The 14,751-nt window shown below is 40.7% G+C and overlaps 1 protein-coding gene across 7 annotated transcripts in view; it reads right to left on the minus strand.

The window, feature by feature from the left end:
• QRICH1 (glutamine rich 1) overlaps window positions 1-14,175 on the minus strand; it is a 51,477-nt gene extending 37,302 nt beyond the window's left edge. Inside the window, exons 1-4 of one of the 7 annotated variants that reach the window (XM_023248672.2) lie at window positions 14,036-14,175; window positions 12,526-12,585; window positions 10,358-10,577; window positions 4,077-4,406 (exon numbers count right to left, since the gene is read on the minus strand). In XM_023248672.2, the coding sequence (XP_023104440.1) occupies window positions 4,077-4,385 (309 nt within the window). In that variant the 5' untranslated portion in view covers window positions 4,386-4,406; window positions 10,358-10,577; window positions 12,526-12,585; window positions 14,036-14,175. Of the gene's footprint in view, window positions 1-4,076; window positions 4,407-10,357; window positions 10,578-12,525; window positions 12,586-13,310; window positions 13,455-14,035 lie in introns of those variants that run through there. The other 6 variants (XM_011291451.4, XM_019821354.3, XM_023248679.2 and 3 more) reach the window with 6 other exon arrangements.
• Between the last annotated feature and the right edge of the window lie 576 nt (window positions 14,176-14,751).

The following is a 14,751-nucleotide window of genomic DNA, read 5'->3' on the forward strand; positions in this document are numbered from 1 at the left end:
CTAATTATTTTTTTCTACTTTCTAAGAGTTCTTTGTGTGTTAGAAACACTAGAAAGAAGCACAGTCTCAAGTTAAAACAGCTTGGGTGCAAATACTAGCTACTGAAATAGGACTTAACCTCCTTATGCCTCATGTGCTATTTTTAGTTTCAAAAATTATGCTTTTAAACTAAGTACAGACCTATAAGATATCAAAAAACCAATGTGTGTATAATAATTTTGTAACTGCAAGGTATATTTGATTCTGATATCACTCAGAAAAAAATGTTTTTACAAAATTTTATATAAAGTTGTATTGTCAGTCATATATTTTTTTTTTATTTTAACGTTTATTTATTTTTGAGACAGAGAGAGACAGAGCATGAACAGGGGAGGGGCAGAGAGAGAGGGAGACACAGAATCTGAAACAGGCTCCAGGCTCTGAGCGGTCAGCACAGAGCCCGACGCGGGGCTCGAACTCACGGACCGTGAGATCATGACCTGAACCGAAGTCGGATGCTTAACCAACCGAGCCACCTAGGCGCCCCATTCATATTTTTATTAATATTATCTGGCTTATGATTTTGGCCGCTTTAGAATAACAATGTCAATTTTCATGTAAGTAACATTAGGTATTACAATTTAATTTTATTTAATCTACAAAGCCAACTTTTAGAAAAACTAAACCCCATTTGGCTTAAACCAGTTATTAATGAAAATATATTATTTTTAAACAATTTTTTTTCAGTTTATTTATTTTGGAGAGGTGGGGGAGGGACAGAGAGAGGGAGACACAGAATCTGAAGCAGGCTCCAGGCTCTGAGCTGTCAGCATGGAGCCCTATGCGGGGCCTGAACTCAAACCGTGAGATCATGACCTGAGCCTAAGTCAGTTGCTTAACCGACTGAGCCACCCAGATGCCACTGCCTTAAGAGTTTTTAATTTAAAACTTATGAAAAGGAAAGAAAGATCAGTCTCAAGAAAGGTAAGCTAGGATTAACTACCCTTTGGTCCAAGAATGCTTGGCTCAAAGGTCATTTTTAATTTTAAAGAGGGGAAAAAAACTACTCTTGCACATACATACCATATACCACAATCCTTATCTCAGCAACTTAGATGGTAGAAATGGACTACTTGAAAAAGGCAAAAAATGTTCAAGGAGGAAACTTTTTTAAAAAGACACACACGCTAATAACTTGAATTAAATCTGATAACCTAGGGGCACCTGAGTGGCTCAGTTGGTTGGGTGTCCAACTTCGGCTTAGTCATGATCTCATACACAGTTTGTGAGTCTGAGCCCCACGTTGGGCTCTGTGCTGATGACAGCTTGCAGCCTGTTTCAGATTCTGTGTCTCCCTCTCTCTGCCCCTACCCCACGCACACTCTGTCTCTGTCTCAAAGATAAATAAACATTAAAAAAATTTTTTTAAATGGGAGGGGGGATGGGCTAAATGGATAAGGGACATAAGTAATCTACTCCTGAAATCATTGTTTCACTATATGCTAACTATTTTGGATGTAAATTTTAAAAAATAAAAAATAAAATTAAAATAATAATAATAATAATAAAAATCTGATAACCTATGTGGGGAAGAGAACCACACCAAGAAAAGACAGCCTAATAAGTTGGCCAAAATGTAAATCCACAAAAAAATATATCAAAAGAACATTGATAGTTATTATTAAAATTATTATGCCTCACATACATATGTAAATGTGTGTTCTACACCCTTGGTCAAGTCCCAACTGGTGGGAGACTGAGGTTGCCCCAGGGGAGAATTTTGCTTTGTATCCTTAACTTCTTGGCTTAGAGCACCCTGAGAACTATTCCACCTTCCCTAAAAGTTCTCTTTTACATTAATTCTTCTGTTGCCTGATTCCGTTTGCTTTCTCTCTTAGCAATTTCTCAGATTTAGTGATTTTTTTTTTTTTTGAGAGAGAGCCAGCGCTTGTGCAAGCGGGGGAGACAGGCAGAGGAGGAGAGAGATAATCTTAAACAGACTCTATGCTGACACAGGGCTTGATCCCACAACCCTAGGATTATGAGCTGAAATCAAGAGTCGGAAGCTGGGGGGTGGGAGGGAGGGGAAAGTGGGTGATGGGCATTGAGGAGGGCACCTGTTGGGTCTACGGCCATACCACCCTGAACACGCCCAATCTCGTCTGATCTCGGAAGCTAAGCAGGGTCGGGCCTGGTTACTACTTGGATGGGAGGAGGGCACCTGTTGGGATGAGCACTGGGTGTTGTATGGAAATCAATTTGACAATAAATTTCATATTAAAAAAAAAAAAAAAAGAGCTGGATGTTCAACCAACTGAGCCACCTGGGTACCCCGGATTTAGTGGTTTTTTGATGGCACTTGTTTTTTCCAGCACTACTTTTTTGAAAGTATTTTTTAAGTTACTTAGAATGAAGAAAATATGTGTTCTTATGAGTCCAACATATTGAAACCTATCTCATGGATTTATTATTATTTACACTTCTTTTATTTACAAGGGTTTTGGAGAACGACAATGAAGTTAACAGGTGACTTCAATCAGCCATCTTGAAAACAAAGTCTCAAACACTTTAAACTCAAATCCCAAACCATTTTTATCCCCCTCCTTTTTTTATTTAAATGTTTACTTATTTTGAGAGTGAGTGAGTGAGTGAGTGAGAGAGAGAGAGAGAGAGAGAGAGAGCGAGCGAGCGAGCGAGCCGGGGAGGGGCAGAGAAAGTGAAGGCAAGGGAGAATCCCAAGCAGGCTCCATGATGTCAGTGCAGAGCCTGATTTGGGGCTCGATCCCACAAACTGTGAGATTGTGACTTGAGCTGAAATCGAGTTAGACACTAAACCAACTGAGCCATCCAGGTACCCCCTTCCTTTTTTTTTTTTTTTTTTAAAGTAAGTTCTACATCCATGTGGGGCTTGAACTCATGATCCCAAGATCGAGAGTCACATGCTCCACATGCTCTACCAACTGAACCTGCCAGATGCCCCATCCCAAACCATTTAATCTTATGAAAAAAGAAGTCCAAGCTGTAAATAACAGCAGAATAATTTCTTAAACCAAAAAGCCAGCCTTCTCTTATCTACCTTTCCTGTACCCTGCCCTCCTTCCTTACAAAGAATGGAATAAACAATGACTGCATTCCTCTGTGTGCCAGATGTTTTCTGGTCTATTATCTCATTCAGTCTCACTATACAGTATTATCCCTATTTAACAGATGAAAAACCTAGGGCTGAAAAAATTTACATCATGTCAAGCCAGATCTAAACCCAAGAATACAACTCCAGACACATGTTCTTCCAATATACCTGTCTGCATCCCTAAGGAGTAAAGGCGCCTTCTATCTCACCAGATACACCTCTCCACCCTCTTGCCCCTCCGTCACATTCTACTCCCTTTCCAATTCTTAGTGGAAAAAGCATCGAGGGCAAAATGAAATAGAACCACAAGAGACAATAGCAAGAAAGGAGCATTTGTAAATGAAGCATACTGTTAGTTTCATATGAGGAACCCCTAAAGAGGCACTTTTAAAATCTTGGCAAATTTATTAGTTCCTCCTCTTTCTGTAAGCTCATTATCAATTAGCATTATTTCCTGAGGATTATAAACAGTAAATGAAGACCTGGAAATCTACAAGTGACCTGAGTCATGGAACCATACAACTAAAGGAAGATCACTAAAACAGATCACACCCATTTTAAAATAAGTTCCAAATGTCATGCTTGTAAGTAATGAGAAAAGATAAGCCCCTCCTATGTTCTTGATCTACCCAGGGTGACACAGACAAAAGGGAAGCTTCAGTTACATACAGCTATGTCACATCCGAGTCAAGTCCCAGAAGACCTCTAATTTCTGTACTGTTTAATTCTCCAAAGCAAATGGCAAGTATCTGTGATCGTTTCAGTTTATGGTAGCTGCAAATATTTTTAGTCTGTACTATATATGAAAGCCATTGTGTTAAATAAAATGTTTCAAAAAAACACAGAATATTCCCTTAGTGAAAATAACCTCAGATATCTGTATATAGATGTGATGTTCCTACTAACCAAAACCCTGATGGCAAATAAAATCTACTAAATAGGATGCACCTCAACATCTCCCTTTTACCTGAACCTGCTGTGGCTGTTGAACCTGAATCTGCTGTTCCTGTTGAGTTTGTGGCTGAACACTGGTGGTGACTGGACAGGCAAGTTCAAGTAAAGACCCAGCCACTTCGGTGCTGTCTGTATAAATGCAGTTCCCACCCTGTTGGTACACCATGGTAGTGGTAGCTGTCTGCTGGAACTCCTGAAGGGCTTCTGGCCCCTTAGAGGCTAGTGAGTCCAGAAATTCCTTCATCCTGTGCTGCGGGACAGACCGCGCCTTTACTCGGATGTACTCTTCAAAGGAAATGGTGTTCTCCAGAGAATTATTCATATTGCAGAGTCCTTAGGGTTCCTAGAAATAAAAATAAATGGTCAGAAGTCAAAATTATGCTATTGTTTTCGTATTTTGAAACGCACACAGCAATCAATCACTTTTGCATCAGAGTAGAATATTCAGGGCAGCTGTATACAGGAATCCAAAATACAGTAATTTATTATACCACCTTATTATTTTTTTTAAGTTACCCATGTTTAAAAATTGCTTCTATAAACATTTCTTAAACTATCACACTGAAAACAAAAAACAAAGGCATGCGTCACAGTACTGGATGAAACAGGCTGAAAACACACTCTCCACCCAGCACTAGGCCAATGCCATCTTCTCTGCAGAGCCAAGCACTGGACAATAAAAGTCACATGCAAAACTATTGTGATCATCACAGAGAGGACGACCAAGGAAGCCAGGAGCAGGGATTCCTAGTGACATGTTCAATTTCCACCGCCAACTATGTCCTATAGTAAAAACATGTATGCCACTTAGCTACAGCAAGACCTGAGAAAAAGGGGATATATACTTCATCTCCCACCAGAAACACCAAAAATCCCAGTTTGCCATATATTGCTCACATTGTTTTGTAGCATAGCTTACTTGTCAGAAGCATGGATTTTGGAGCTAGCTTGCCTGGGTTCAAATCTCAGCTCAATCTCTCTTTAGCTTTGAAACACTAGAGTTAGTTAACCTTGGTTTTGTGTATAAAATGGGGATAAATAAAATAGTATTTACCTTACAGAGTTGACATGAAGATTAAATATAAAACTCTGAGAAAAGTACCTGACACAGACAGTACTATATAAGTGCTAACTAATATTAAAATTAGTGGGTAAAATTGAATAGTGCTTTAAATAACTAGGTCACTCCTAAAACTCAGAAATCAATTCTGCAAATTTTTCATCAGGGTATTTACTCTAAGAATTAATCTGCAGGGGTGAATAGTAATTCTCAACTACCTGGGGGACAACCATGCAATCTATCTACGGACTATTAGTTGCCTGCCACTGCTGATTTCATATTATTCCCTCCCCTCTGGATCAGAACCACCTCCAGAACAAAAGCAGCAGCAGGATATGAGTGTCACACAAACCAAGTGAACGTTTTTGCCAGAAAGGACTCTTATCAATCGCAAATGGAAAAGTTATTTGTTTCCCTGAACCATCAAAGAAAGGCTAGAAGACTAGAAAGGCATCAACACTAGAAATATCAGTCTCTCTTTCACTGCCCAGATGTTCTGCCTTATGTTACAGATATAAGGCATATGGGTAATCATCTTATCTCTTCCACCTGGCTCTAAACTCCTGGCACACAAGACTGTGTCCTGATCCTCTCAGATGGCTGACACATGGTAGGTGCTTCATATGTATATGTACGTGTATATGTATATGTTACATTTGCAATTCAATGTAGAACAAGAAGGATTATGGCTCTTTGTTCCTGTAACATCTATAACTTACAATTATAAATGTTAAGCTGTTCCTGTAACATCTGTAAGTTACAATTATAAACGTTAAGCCTTCTCCTGGTAAATGGTCAGTATACACCCTGGGAAAACGGCCTATATATCCAAGACAAGCGTGAGACCAGAGAAAACATATGATCCTTACTGCTATTAAGTTACTAACACTGGCAACATTTCTGTGGGACACTCTAAGTATAGTATACAAGTTATATTTGGGTGCTTTCCCTACATAGTTGACACAACAGTAAATCTTTCATAACGATGCATATAATACATTGCAAATATATTTCTCCATAAATAAAGAAGAGCACATATACCTTATCCTGCCTAAAATCAAACCTTAACCCACTACTCTGAGGAGAGCCTCTCCATCTCAGGACACCCCAAATGCAATAGAGTGCAAAGAAAAGCAAGCACAGGCCAGGTGACTGCAAAGTTAAAATCTTTGTTGAAGACCTCTAATCTCCTGAAATACAACTCGTTTGTCCCTTTCCCACTTCTCTTCTTGACCACTTGCCTTGCTCAGTTCTCCCTTCTTTCTCTCTGCTGCAGGGGAGTTGAAAATTAGGAGGTCTGCTGTAAGACTTCAAAATTAAGCTCTCAACAATGGCCATGATACAAGTGAATAAGAATATCACCAAGGCCAAACACCCCATCCTTCTGTTACCTATTCAGAGCAGGCCATTCCAGTGTAGGTGACCCACAATCACTCACCACACTGGCACAGAATGTGTCAAATCTCCCTTCTGATAAGAGCATCATGACTAGAATTTCCTTCTGAAGAAGGCATCTCTCATAATATAGACCCAATAACATCACAAAATTCACATGTGACTCTAAATACCTCATCACATCTACCCTTCTGCTCAAAAAGGGACAAAGAAGAGCTATATAAATAGCAATTAACTGATTCTGTACCATGCTGGTACATATTTCAATTTTCTACCTCCATTACAGAAGAATGGCAGAGGTCAATTGAAATTTACACTTCCCCAAATTTATTTTCAACAATTACATTCCCATAAAATACTGACACCGAATTCTGAAGACTGTCTGCACTGGAATCATCGCTACTGTGTCAAAGCAATTTTTTTAAAAAAATATGGGTAACCATGGGGCAAAACATTTTTTTGTCTCAAATCTGGGAGATAAGAAATACACACAATTTTAAGAACCAAAAAAATTGCAAAATAAGTTAATAGAATCAGAAAACCTTCACACAAATATTGCTTGGTAAAGGCAGTCCCTAGAAACTTCCTAGTGACTTATTTTCCTTCACTCTTTCAAGTTTCACTAATGAGGATGCTTAAGCTTTATCTGAAGTCTAATATTAAATATAAAGGAGGACTACACTAACTCTTTTCCTAGAAACAAATTTTCTTCGGTTTCCAGGGTAGAATTACAACTAGTTTTTTAATTTTTGTTTCTTTGGGGGGGTGGGGGGCAGTAAAAGTAACACATCCATTTTCTAAGGAAAAAATATTCAAACAGTATAGGAAAAAAAAACAAAAACAAAACACCTAAGTATGCTTTGTTGATCTACCAATTTGAAACACTGACCTGTCCTTCAGGAAAGGTAAGTTTAGGGCTTTTAAATCACCCTCCTCTCACCAACCCCTGCCAATCTCATTGTTATTTTTGCCAATGTTCACTTTCATACCTTTAAACCTTTATTTATATGTAGACTTACTAATTTTAGAGTATCTCTAGACCTCCCACTAAGATTAAGAAATTAAAGTGCCATGTCCTCTATTTTTTAATTAAAGAAAATTTTATTTGAGAAAGCAAGCACGAGCGGGAGAGAGGGGCAAGGGAGAGAGACTCCAAAGCAGGCTTCATGCTCAGCCAGACCCGGGGCTTGATTCCATAACCCTGGGATCATAACCTGAGCCAAAGTCAAGAGTCAAATGCTCAACAGACTGAGCCACCCAGGCGCCCCCATACCACATCCTCTATTTTCGACAAACATTTAGCAAAGTTGAATACAGCTTGTAATTAATCAATCTTTTAGAACACAGCATTTCATACCAAATTAAACTCAGGACATATTTGTTTAAAAAATCCAGGTTCCAAAGATGATAAAACCATTCTCCTCCAAACAAATCCCGTATTTCCAGAATACTACCTTAAAAAAAAGTCACTATAACAAAATCTAATCTAGCTATAAATTTATTCCAGTAACGACAAGTAAGATAGATGAATAGATGAATAGTCAGCTCCCAGAAATGGAATAAAAGCTTGGAAATGTATCTTCTATAAAGCCTCAAAGTTCATTCTTTAAGCTTTCACTAAACACACACACACACACAGAACACCAACAGCCTGAAGTAGGTAAAATTCTATAAAACTTAGAAACTGTTGATAAAAGCTCATTAACAGGTATTCATTCTATTCTGTATCCTTGTGAAAATATTTGAAATAATTTATGATAAAAACACCTTCTGTATTTTAAGCAGTTCAAACTACAAAGTATAACACACTCTGCAGCGTTCCAAGCTTAGAGCCTGTCAGTGGAGCTTCAAGCAGAAGCAGCCATTGCTTCCCAATTCCCATTGCTTTTTTCTTTCACTAAGCCCCTAGAAGGTTCTTCACCAACTCTGTACAAATCCACATAATCACTTGAGAGCCACTGAAATCAGAGGTAGCTAAAAAATATTAACCAATAACGGATTCAATGGAGAACTTAAAAAAAAATTTTTTAAGATTTTATTTTCAGTAATCTCTACACCCAATGCGGGGCTTGAACTCAACAAACAACCCAGAGATCAAGAGTTGCACGATTTACTGACTTGAGCCATCCAGGAAAACCCTGGAGAACTTAAAAATTTAATAGAAAAGGTCAATTTGGAAGAACATTCCAAACTGCCCATTCATACAGACTACAACACACATGGCTTCATTTCTTGTCCTTTTAACCTGCTCACTTGGCACTATCCACCAGACTGACACACCCCAATAATGAAAGTACACTTAGTCAGCATTAGACCAGACACAAAAGTGATGCTTACAAGGCGCGGTGGAGGGAAAGCTTCAGAAATATATTTAAATATTTTAGGTTAATCAGTGAGTTAAAAAAAAAAAAAAGAGAGAGAGAGAGAGAGAGAGAAATTAAACACAATTTCAATAGTGGTGATGGTTTCTTCTTTTTTTTATGCTCCAAAAAAGTCCTCCCTACCATTAAAATCAGGTCATTATTCACCTACAATTTTTTAATTTCCAGTGTAATTTTTTAATAAAATGCTTTGATCCATTTAAAATTTATTTTGTATAGGTAAAAGTCAACTATATTTTTTCCAAAAACAACTTGTCCCTCCTGTATCATTTATTGAATTATTGAAATTCCTTTGCCCACTGACTTGCTATGCCACTGTTATTATATACCAAATTTCATATAAAGTCTCCTAAGGATTTAGTGTAATTCTACAGATCTTTCTTTAACATGGTAGCTTAAAAAAAAAAAAAAAAAAAAAGGATGTTAATACCTGGAAGATTCCTTGCCCCCTGAACATAACGTTTGCTTGTTTAAATTTAACAACACAGAAGCACATTATGTGTGAAAAAGGAACCAACACAATTTTATTTACATATACCAGAATTATTTACCCATATGAGAGAAAAAAAAAACAAAAAAACTGCATCTAAATGCTAACAGTAGTTATGCCTTGGTGGTAGAATCAGAGGACTTAAATTTCTTCCTGTTGAATACTCTCCTGTATTTTCCACAATTTATATTAAACCAAAAGAAAATTAAAAAAATATACTTTTACACAGTGATTTACCACAATAACAGTAACACACACAACAATTCTGGCTGATCATGGCGTGCTTTTCCCCTCAAAATCTGAAACTCTCAAAAAACAAAATCATCAAGCACCATAAGTTTGCATAATAATGAAAACTGTTAACTTCTTCAAGATGCTGCTCACAAGAAACACAAGGGTGAGCCTTGGTAATACAGAAATGGATAAACTTAATGAAACTCCTTTCAAAGAAGCAAGATTCTTAATTAGCTCCAAGTCAAAGGCTTGGTGGGAGCAGTAAATAAACAGAATAATTAAAATACTTCAGAAAAACACGAAGCTGGAGGGAGAGTTGAGTACTCCCAATTTCTGGGCATTAGAAAAGGGAAGAGAGGAAAACACTTGGGACCTCATTGGTGTAGGGGAGTCTGTAAACAAGCATTTGCTTCTGAATACTTTTAAGAATAGCTGCTTTGCAAAACAATATGCAAATCCCATACCAACAGGCCTAGGAAATTTTCACTTGTATGCACCCATTAATCACTAGTAGTTCCCCTACACCACCTTCTAGTAGGAGCTTAGTACAGTGCCTGACACAGATTTAGGCCCTCAATGTATCAAAGTGATCATTACTTTTATTATTTTATCACTAGAACACAAGAAGATATGATGAACAAAGGTTATTCCAAAGCAACAATCTATTACATTTTCATAAGTCTCTTCGCGAATTTTTTTCAATTTATGTTCTAAGGGAAGGCCTAAGTACTCACCAGAATCATCCTTTCTTGGGTCTCCTCAAATTTCTGATACCTCTTCCCAGCTCCCCATGCAGCTCCACAAAGTGGGTCTTGAATATGAGACGGACTAAGAGAAGAAACTCTGAGCTGCCTCAGAGCCCTGCCTCTTCCTGTTTACCCAGTCAGGTTCTCGGGCCCCTCTTATGGTTCGTTCGCATCTACTCTAGCAATAGCTCCTCATAGCTTTTTAAATCTGGTTTGAAGAACACATTCACATTAAAAAAGAAATCAATTTCTACTTTAAGGAATTACAGTCACATTTGTTCCAATTAACATAAAGAGTCATTTCAAAGAAGCAAGTTGGGAGATACACCTCTATTCTTAAAGATACTAACCCAATACAGGGTTTGTGATAGCTATTATCTCATTGGGCCATTCACCTGTTCCATACTTTTATCAGAGGAGACCCTGATTTAGGGGCATTTTTGCCATGGTTCTATTTTTGGACAACACACTTTCAACCAGAAACATAAATTTACATTCCCACCAAAGATCAATGGGCTGTAAACTGGCACAACCATTTGCATTAACTAATAAAGCTGACAATATCCTTTCCACATAACTCAGCAATCTACCCCTAGGTATATGATACACACATATACAAAGGTACTTGTATACAAGAATGTTCATTGTTTATAACAGTTGCAAACTGGAAGGAATCTAGATGTCTACCAATAGTAGAATCGATAAATAAATTATGGTATAGTCACACAGCTGAATACTATAAAGAAACAGGAATAAACGAACTACAGCTGCACACAACATGGATGAATTTCACAATGCTAGAAGGAAACCATAAAATACAGCATGATTCCACTTACAAAAATTCAAAAGCAAATAAAACTACATTGAGGGCTATGAAGGTGGTAAATAAAAAGAAAAATAAAGAATGTGATTATCACAGAAGTCAGAATTGTAATTATCTCTAGTGGTTGAGAAGCTATGACCAGGAAGGGACTCATGAAGGGTGCAGGGGGCTGGCACTGTTCTATTTCTTGAAGAGGTGATAGTTACACAGTGGTTCACCTTATAACTTTTCATTAAATTTTATACAGATCATCTGAATTTACTGATAGATATTTCAAAAAGCAAAAAAAGCTTTCTGATACAGCCTACAAGCTCTACCTACAATTTTGCTCTAGCCTCAAGTGTGACATCAAAGGTTCATTCTTTTCCCCTTTTCAGCAAAGCAAGAAGTTAATCTATCATTTCTTCATGCAGCCACAACCAGAAATCACAATCCAGTGTGACAAATGAAGCATTTAAGCAAAGCCTGGAGAAGACTTAAAACATCTGTAACAAAATCAGGGCAACTAAGTACAAAGTAACACAAAAGAACAGGTGTTTGTGTAACATCTCATTCTAAGCTTGAGAAATAAAAGACCTCTGCCAATAAAGGGTCGCCATTTAAAAAGTAGACAAGCAAGCATGGCACACGGAGGACAAAACACAATTGATTAAATTAAAACCATGCAAGCTTGAGGGAAGAGATCCTTGATTCTGAAGCTGTCATGATAGACACCTAGAGCCCCTGACATTTGGTTACCTTTTTGGAGCAATTCAAATCCACAAAAAACATGAACCATTATTTGATCTTTTCTGTGAAATCGCAACATAAAATTGGAAAGGGGAGGTGGAAAGGCAAAAGGTTCCTGAGAGGTACACAAACTATTCATCACAGAAGGCTGGAAGTAGGACATCTCCTAATAGGCAAATTGAAGTTAATGAGCTTACAAAAAAATATTATCTACAAATACCAACTTAAAAGACAGATCTCAAATTTAATAGTTAAAAACAAAGATGTTCCGGAACAAGCAGGCCTAAAAGGTATATTTAAATTTTAAGTGCATCTTAAACTTCACTGCTTTTATTTCAATCATTTAAGTTCCTTAGAAAAGCTGGTGTGTCCTCATGCTAAAACCTGAAAGTTGCACTGGCTTACACTTCAAGAGAAGAAAACTGTTCAAGCAGTAAACTGTTACTGGATTCAAAGATGCAGTTCTCCCCCATCTTCAATTTTCCAGCACTTAGCAGTTTCTGTCAGACAGCACCCAGAATGATTGGCAGGACTTGTAATGTTTCAATATTACTAGGAAAAAGACTGCACACATATTTTCAGCATATGAATGATTTTAACTCACCAGTCACCATGTTGCATGTATTTCTGCTGCTTGTCCTGAGTTCTTAAGACTTGTAACATTCTGAAGAAGATAGAACAAAGAAGTTCTTTCCATCCTCAGCCTCTTTTTAAATTTTAACTTTGTTCTTAAAATACAGTATATTAAAAAGAACTACCCCCATCATTATCAGATTTCCTAATTTTACTTGCCCTTAGCTCCGTTTTCCTTAAACTTCATTAGGCAAGACTGTAAAACTGATGTCTTGTTTTAGAAAAAAGAAGTGCATTTTTCTCTAGAACAAACCTAGAACTCCCCTAGCACTGGAACTAAAACAAAACAAAAAGCTGAAAAGGATTGAAATTCTACATCAAAAGTGACTTTTGTAGTAATACATGAACAGATTTTAGAAATTTCTGTTGGGGAACTGTGTAATAACAAAAGAAGGCAAAGCAGATTCTCAGGTCGTTCCAATTTTGTCCTGGGCAACTTTTTGGCTGCGCGAATGCGGGGCCCTCCCTTAGTCTAACAGAGTACAAGTAAGCCCCTCCCACCTACACAGAAGAAAAGGTTGCATTTAAGGATTTAAAGTGGCATTTAGAGCTCGGGTAGTTTCACGTCCACAGAAGAGGATCCCCTTCCGGAGCGCACAGAGGTGACGTGTAGGAATTGCGCTTATGGAAGAATTACTTTCCAATGACAAGAAAGCAAGCACCGCCGAAAGGCCTTAAAGGATTAACCTTCCCTCTCCTGCACAAAGCACCAGAACAAGGTGAGGTAACTCGAAGGGGCTCGCTGCCCTCACAAACCTACAGGGCTCTGTTTCAGAAACAGGGCAGCACCTTTCCCGCACATTGGCCTCAAGTCACTGCATTCTTCCAGAAGAACGAGCAATCTCGCCCGCCTCTTAGAGGAGCGGAACCGCAAGACTGCAAAGCCGGTTGGTTTCTCCCCAGGCCTAGGCCATGGCGGTCCGGGGACGTCACCAGAGCAGGAAGGGCCCAACCCACAACCTTCCTCACACTGCGAGCCGCCCGCCAGCTCGCCGCCGCTCCACGCAGCAGAGGTGTCCCGCGCGTCCTCGCGGCGGCGGCGCAGCCGCCACCCAACAGCGGGGCGCGCGCCCCGAAGCCGGGGGTCGCGGGCGGGCGCGCGCCACAGAAAGCCGCTCTTGCCCAAGGGCCGCAGCTCCAGGAGCCGAGATATCCGGACCGGGAACGCGCACGTCGGCGGCCACGCGCACCGGGAGGGCCGCACAGCGCGCGCGCGCCCGTGTATAAACAGGGCCGAGCGCGCCCGAGCACCAGTGCGCGTTCGCGCGCCGCGCCCACCCGAGTCCCCGACCTGCCTCTCTTACACCCCACAAGGGGCGGGGGCGCGCGAGCCCAGGGACATTCTCCACTCCGGAGCCGCCCCGAGGTCTCTTGGGCCCAGAAGCAGCGGCCCGCCCGCCCCCGCCCGCCGTTGTGTGGGGTGGGCCCGCTGTCTCAGGCCCGCAGGTTCGCCGCATCCCTGCCCCCACTGCAGCCCTCACCCGGCGACGTCGTCGTCGCCGCCGCCGCCGCCGCTCTACCCGCCGGCCCCACCGCACCGCTGGGGGCCCCGGTTCCGCCGTCGCCGCTCCAAGATCGACAGGATTTTCCCCTCACAGCTCCCTGGGCGCCATCTTACATTCAACCCTCACAGCCAATGGGTGCCGAATGCCCCTCTCGCGATAACTGAAGCGTCGGATCCCGCGAGAGTTGAGGCTGCCTCCTGGCCAAACTTAAAGGGAACGCTACTGCCGAGGCTAGAGGCCTGGCCTCGGGCCCCAGAAACCGCAAGAAGAGCCTGGAGTGTAGGGCGGAGCGCCCCGCCCTCGGACGCCCCTCCGTGCTGGGCGGAGCCAGGGCCGGAGATTGGCCTGGAGTTGGAGCCTGGGCTGGTTGGGGCTTGAAGCTTGCTCTCTGGACCAACCTTCAGCAGCCATCCCAGGCCTCCTTCAGTTGCGCAGCCCCACGTGGGGCGGGGCCCGGTCTCTTGCTTAAGGTAGCGCCCATAGCCCCAGATCTAGGCCCTGCGCCCCCATACCATAATGCTACCTGGTAAGGCCTTAGTCACTCTCCAGCAGGAGTCCTTAACATTTGGGAACCCCCTCTTCAATCTGCTGTCATCCTAATCCAGCCTTCCGCAACCCAGTCCACCTTAAAGCAGGCCTTGGGTAGGCTTGTGTTTGTATACAGGGAAAATGTGGAGGGTGTTAAAGCTGCA

The sequence above is a fragment of the Felis catus genome, chromosome A2, assembly GCF_018350175.1.
Source record: "Felis catus isolate Fca126 chromosome A2, F.catus_Fca126_mat1.0, whole genome shotgun sequence".
NCBI classification, from domain to species: domain Eukaryota; kingdom Metazoa; phylum Chordata; class Mammalia; order Carnivora; family Felidae; genus Felis; species Felis catus.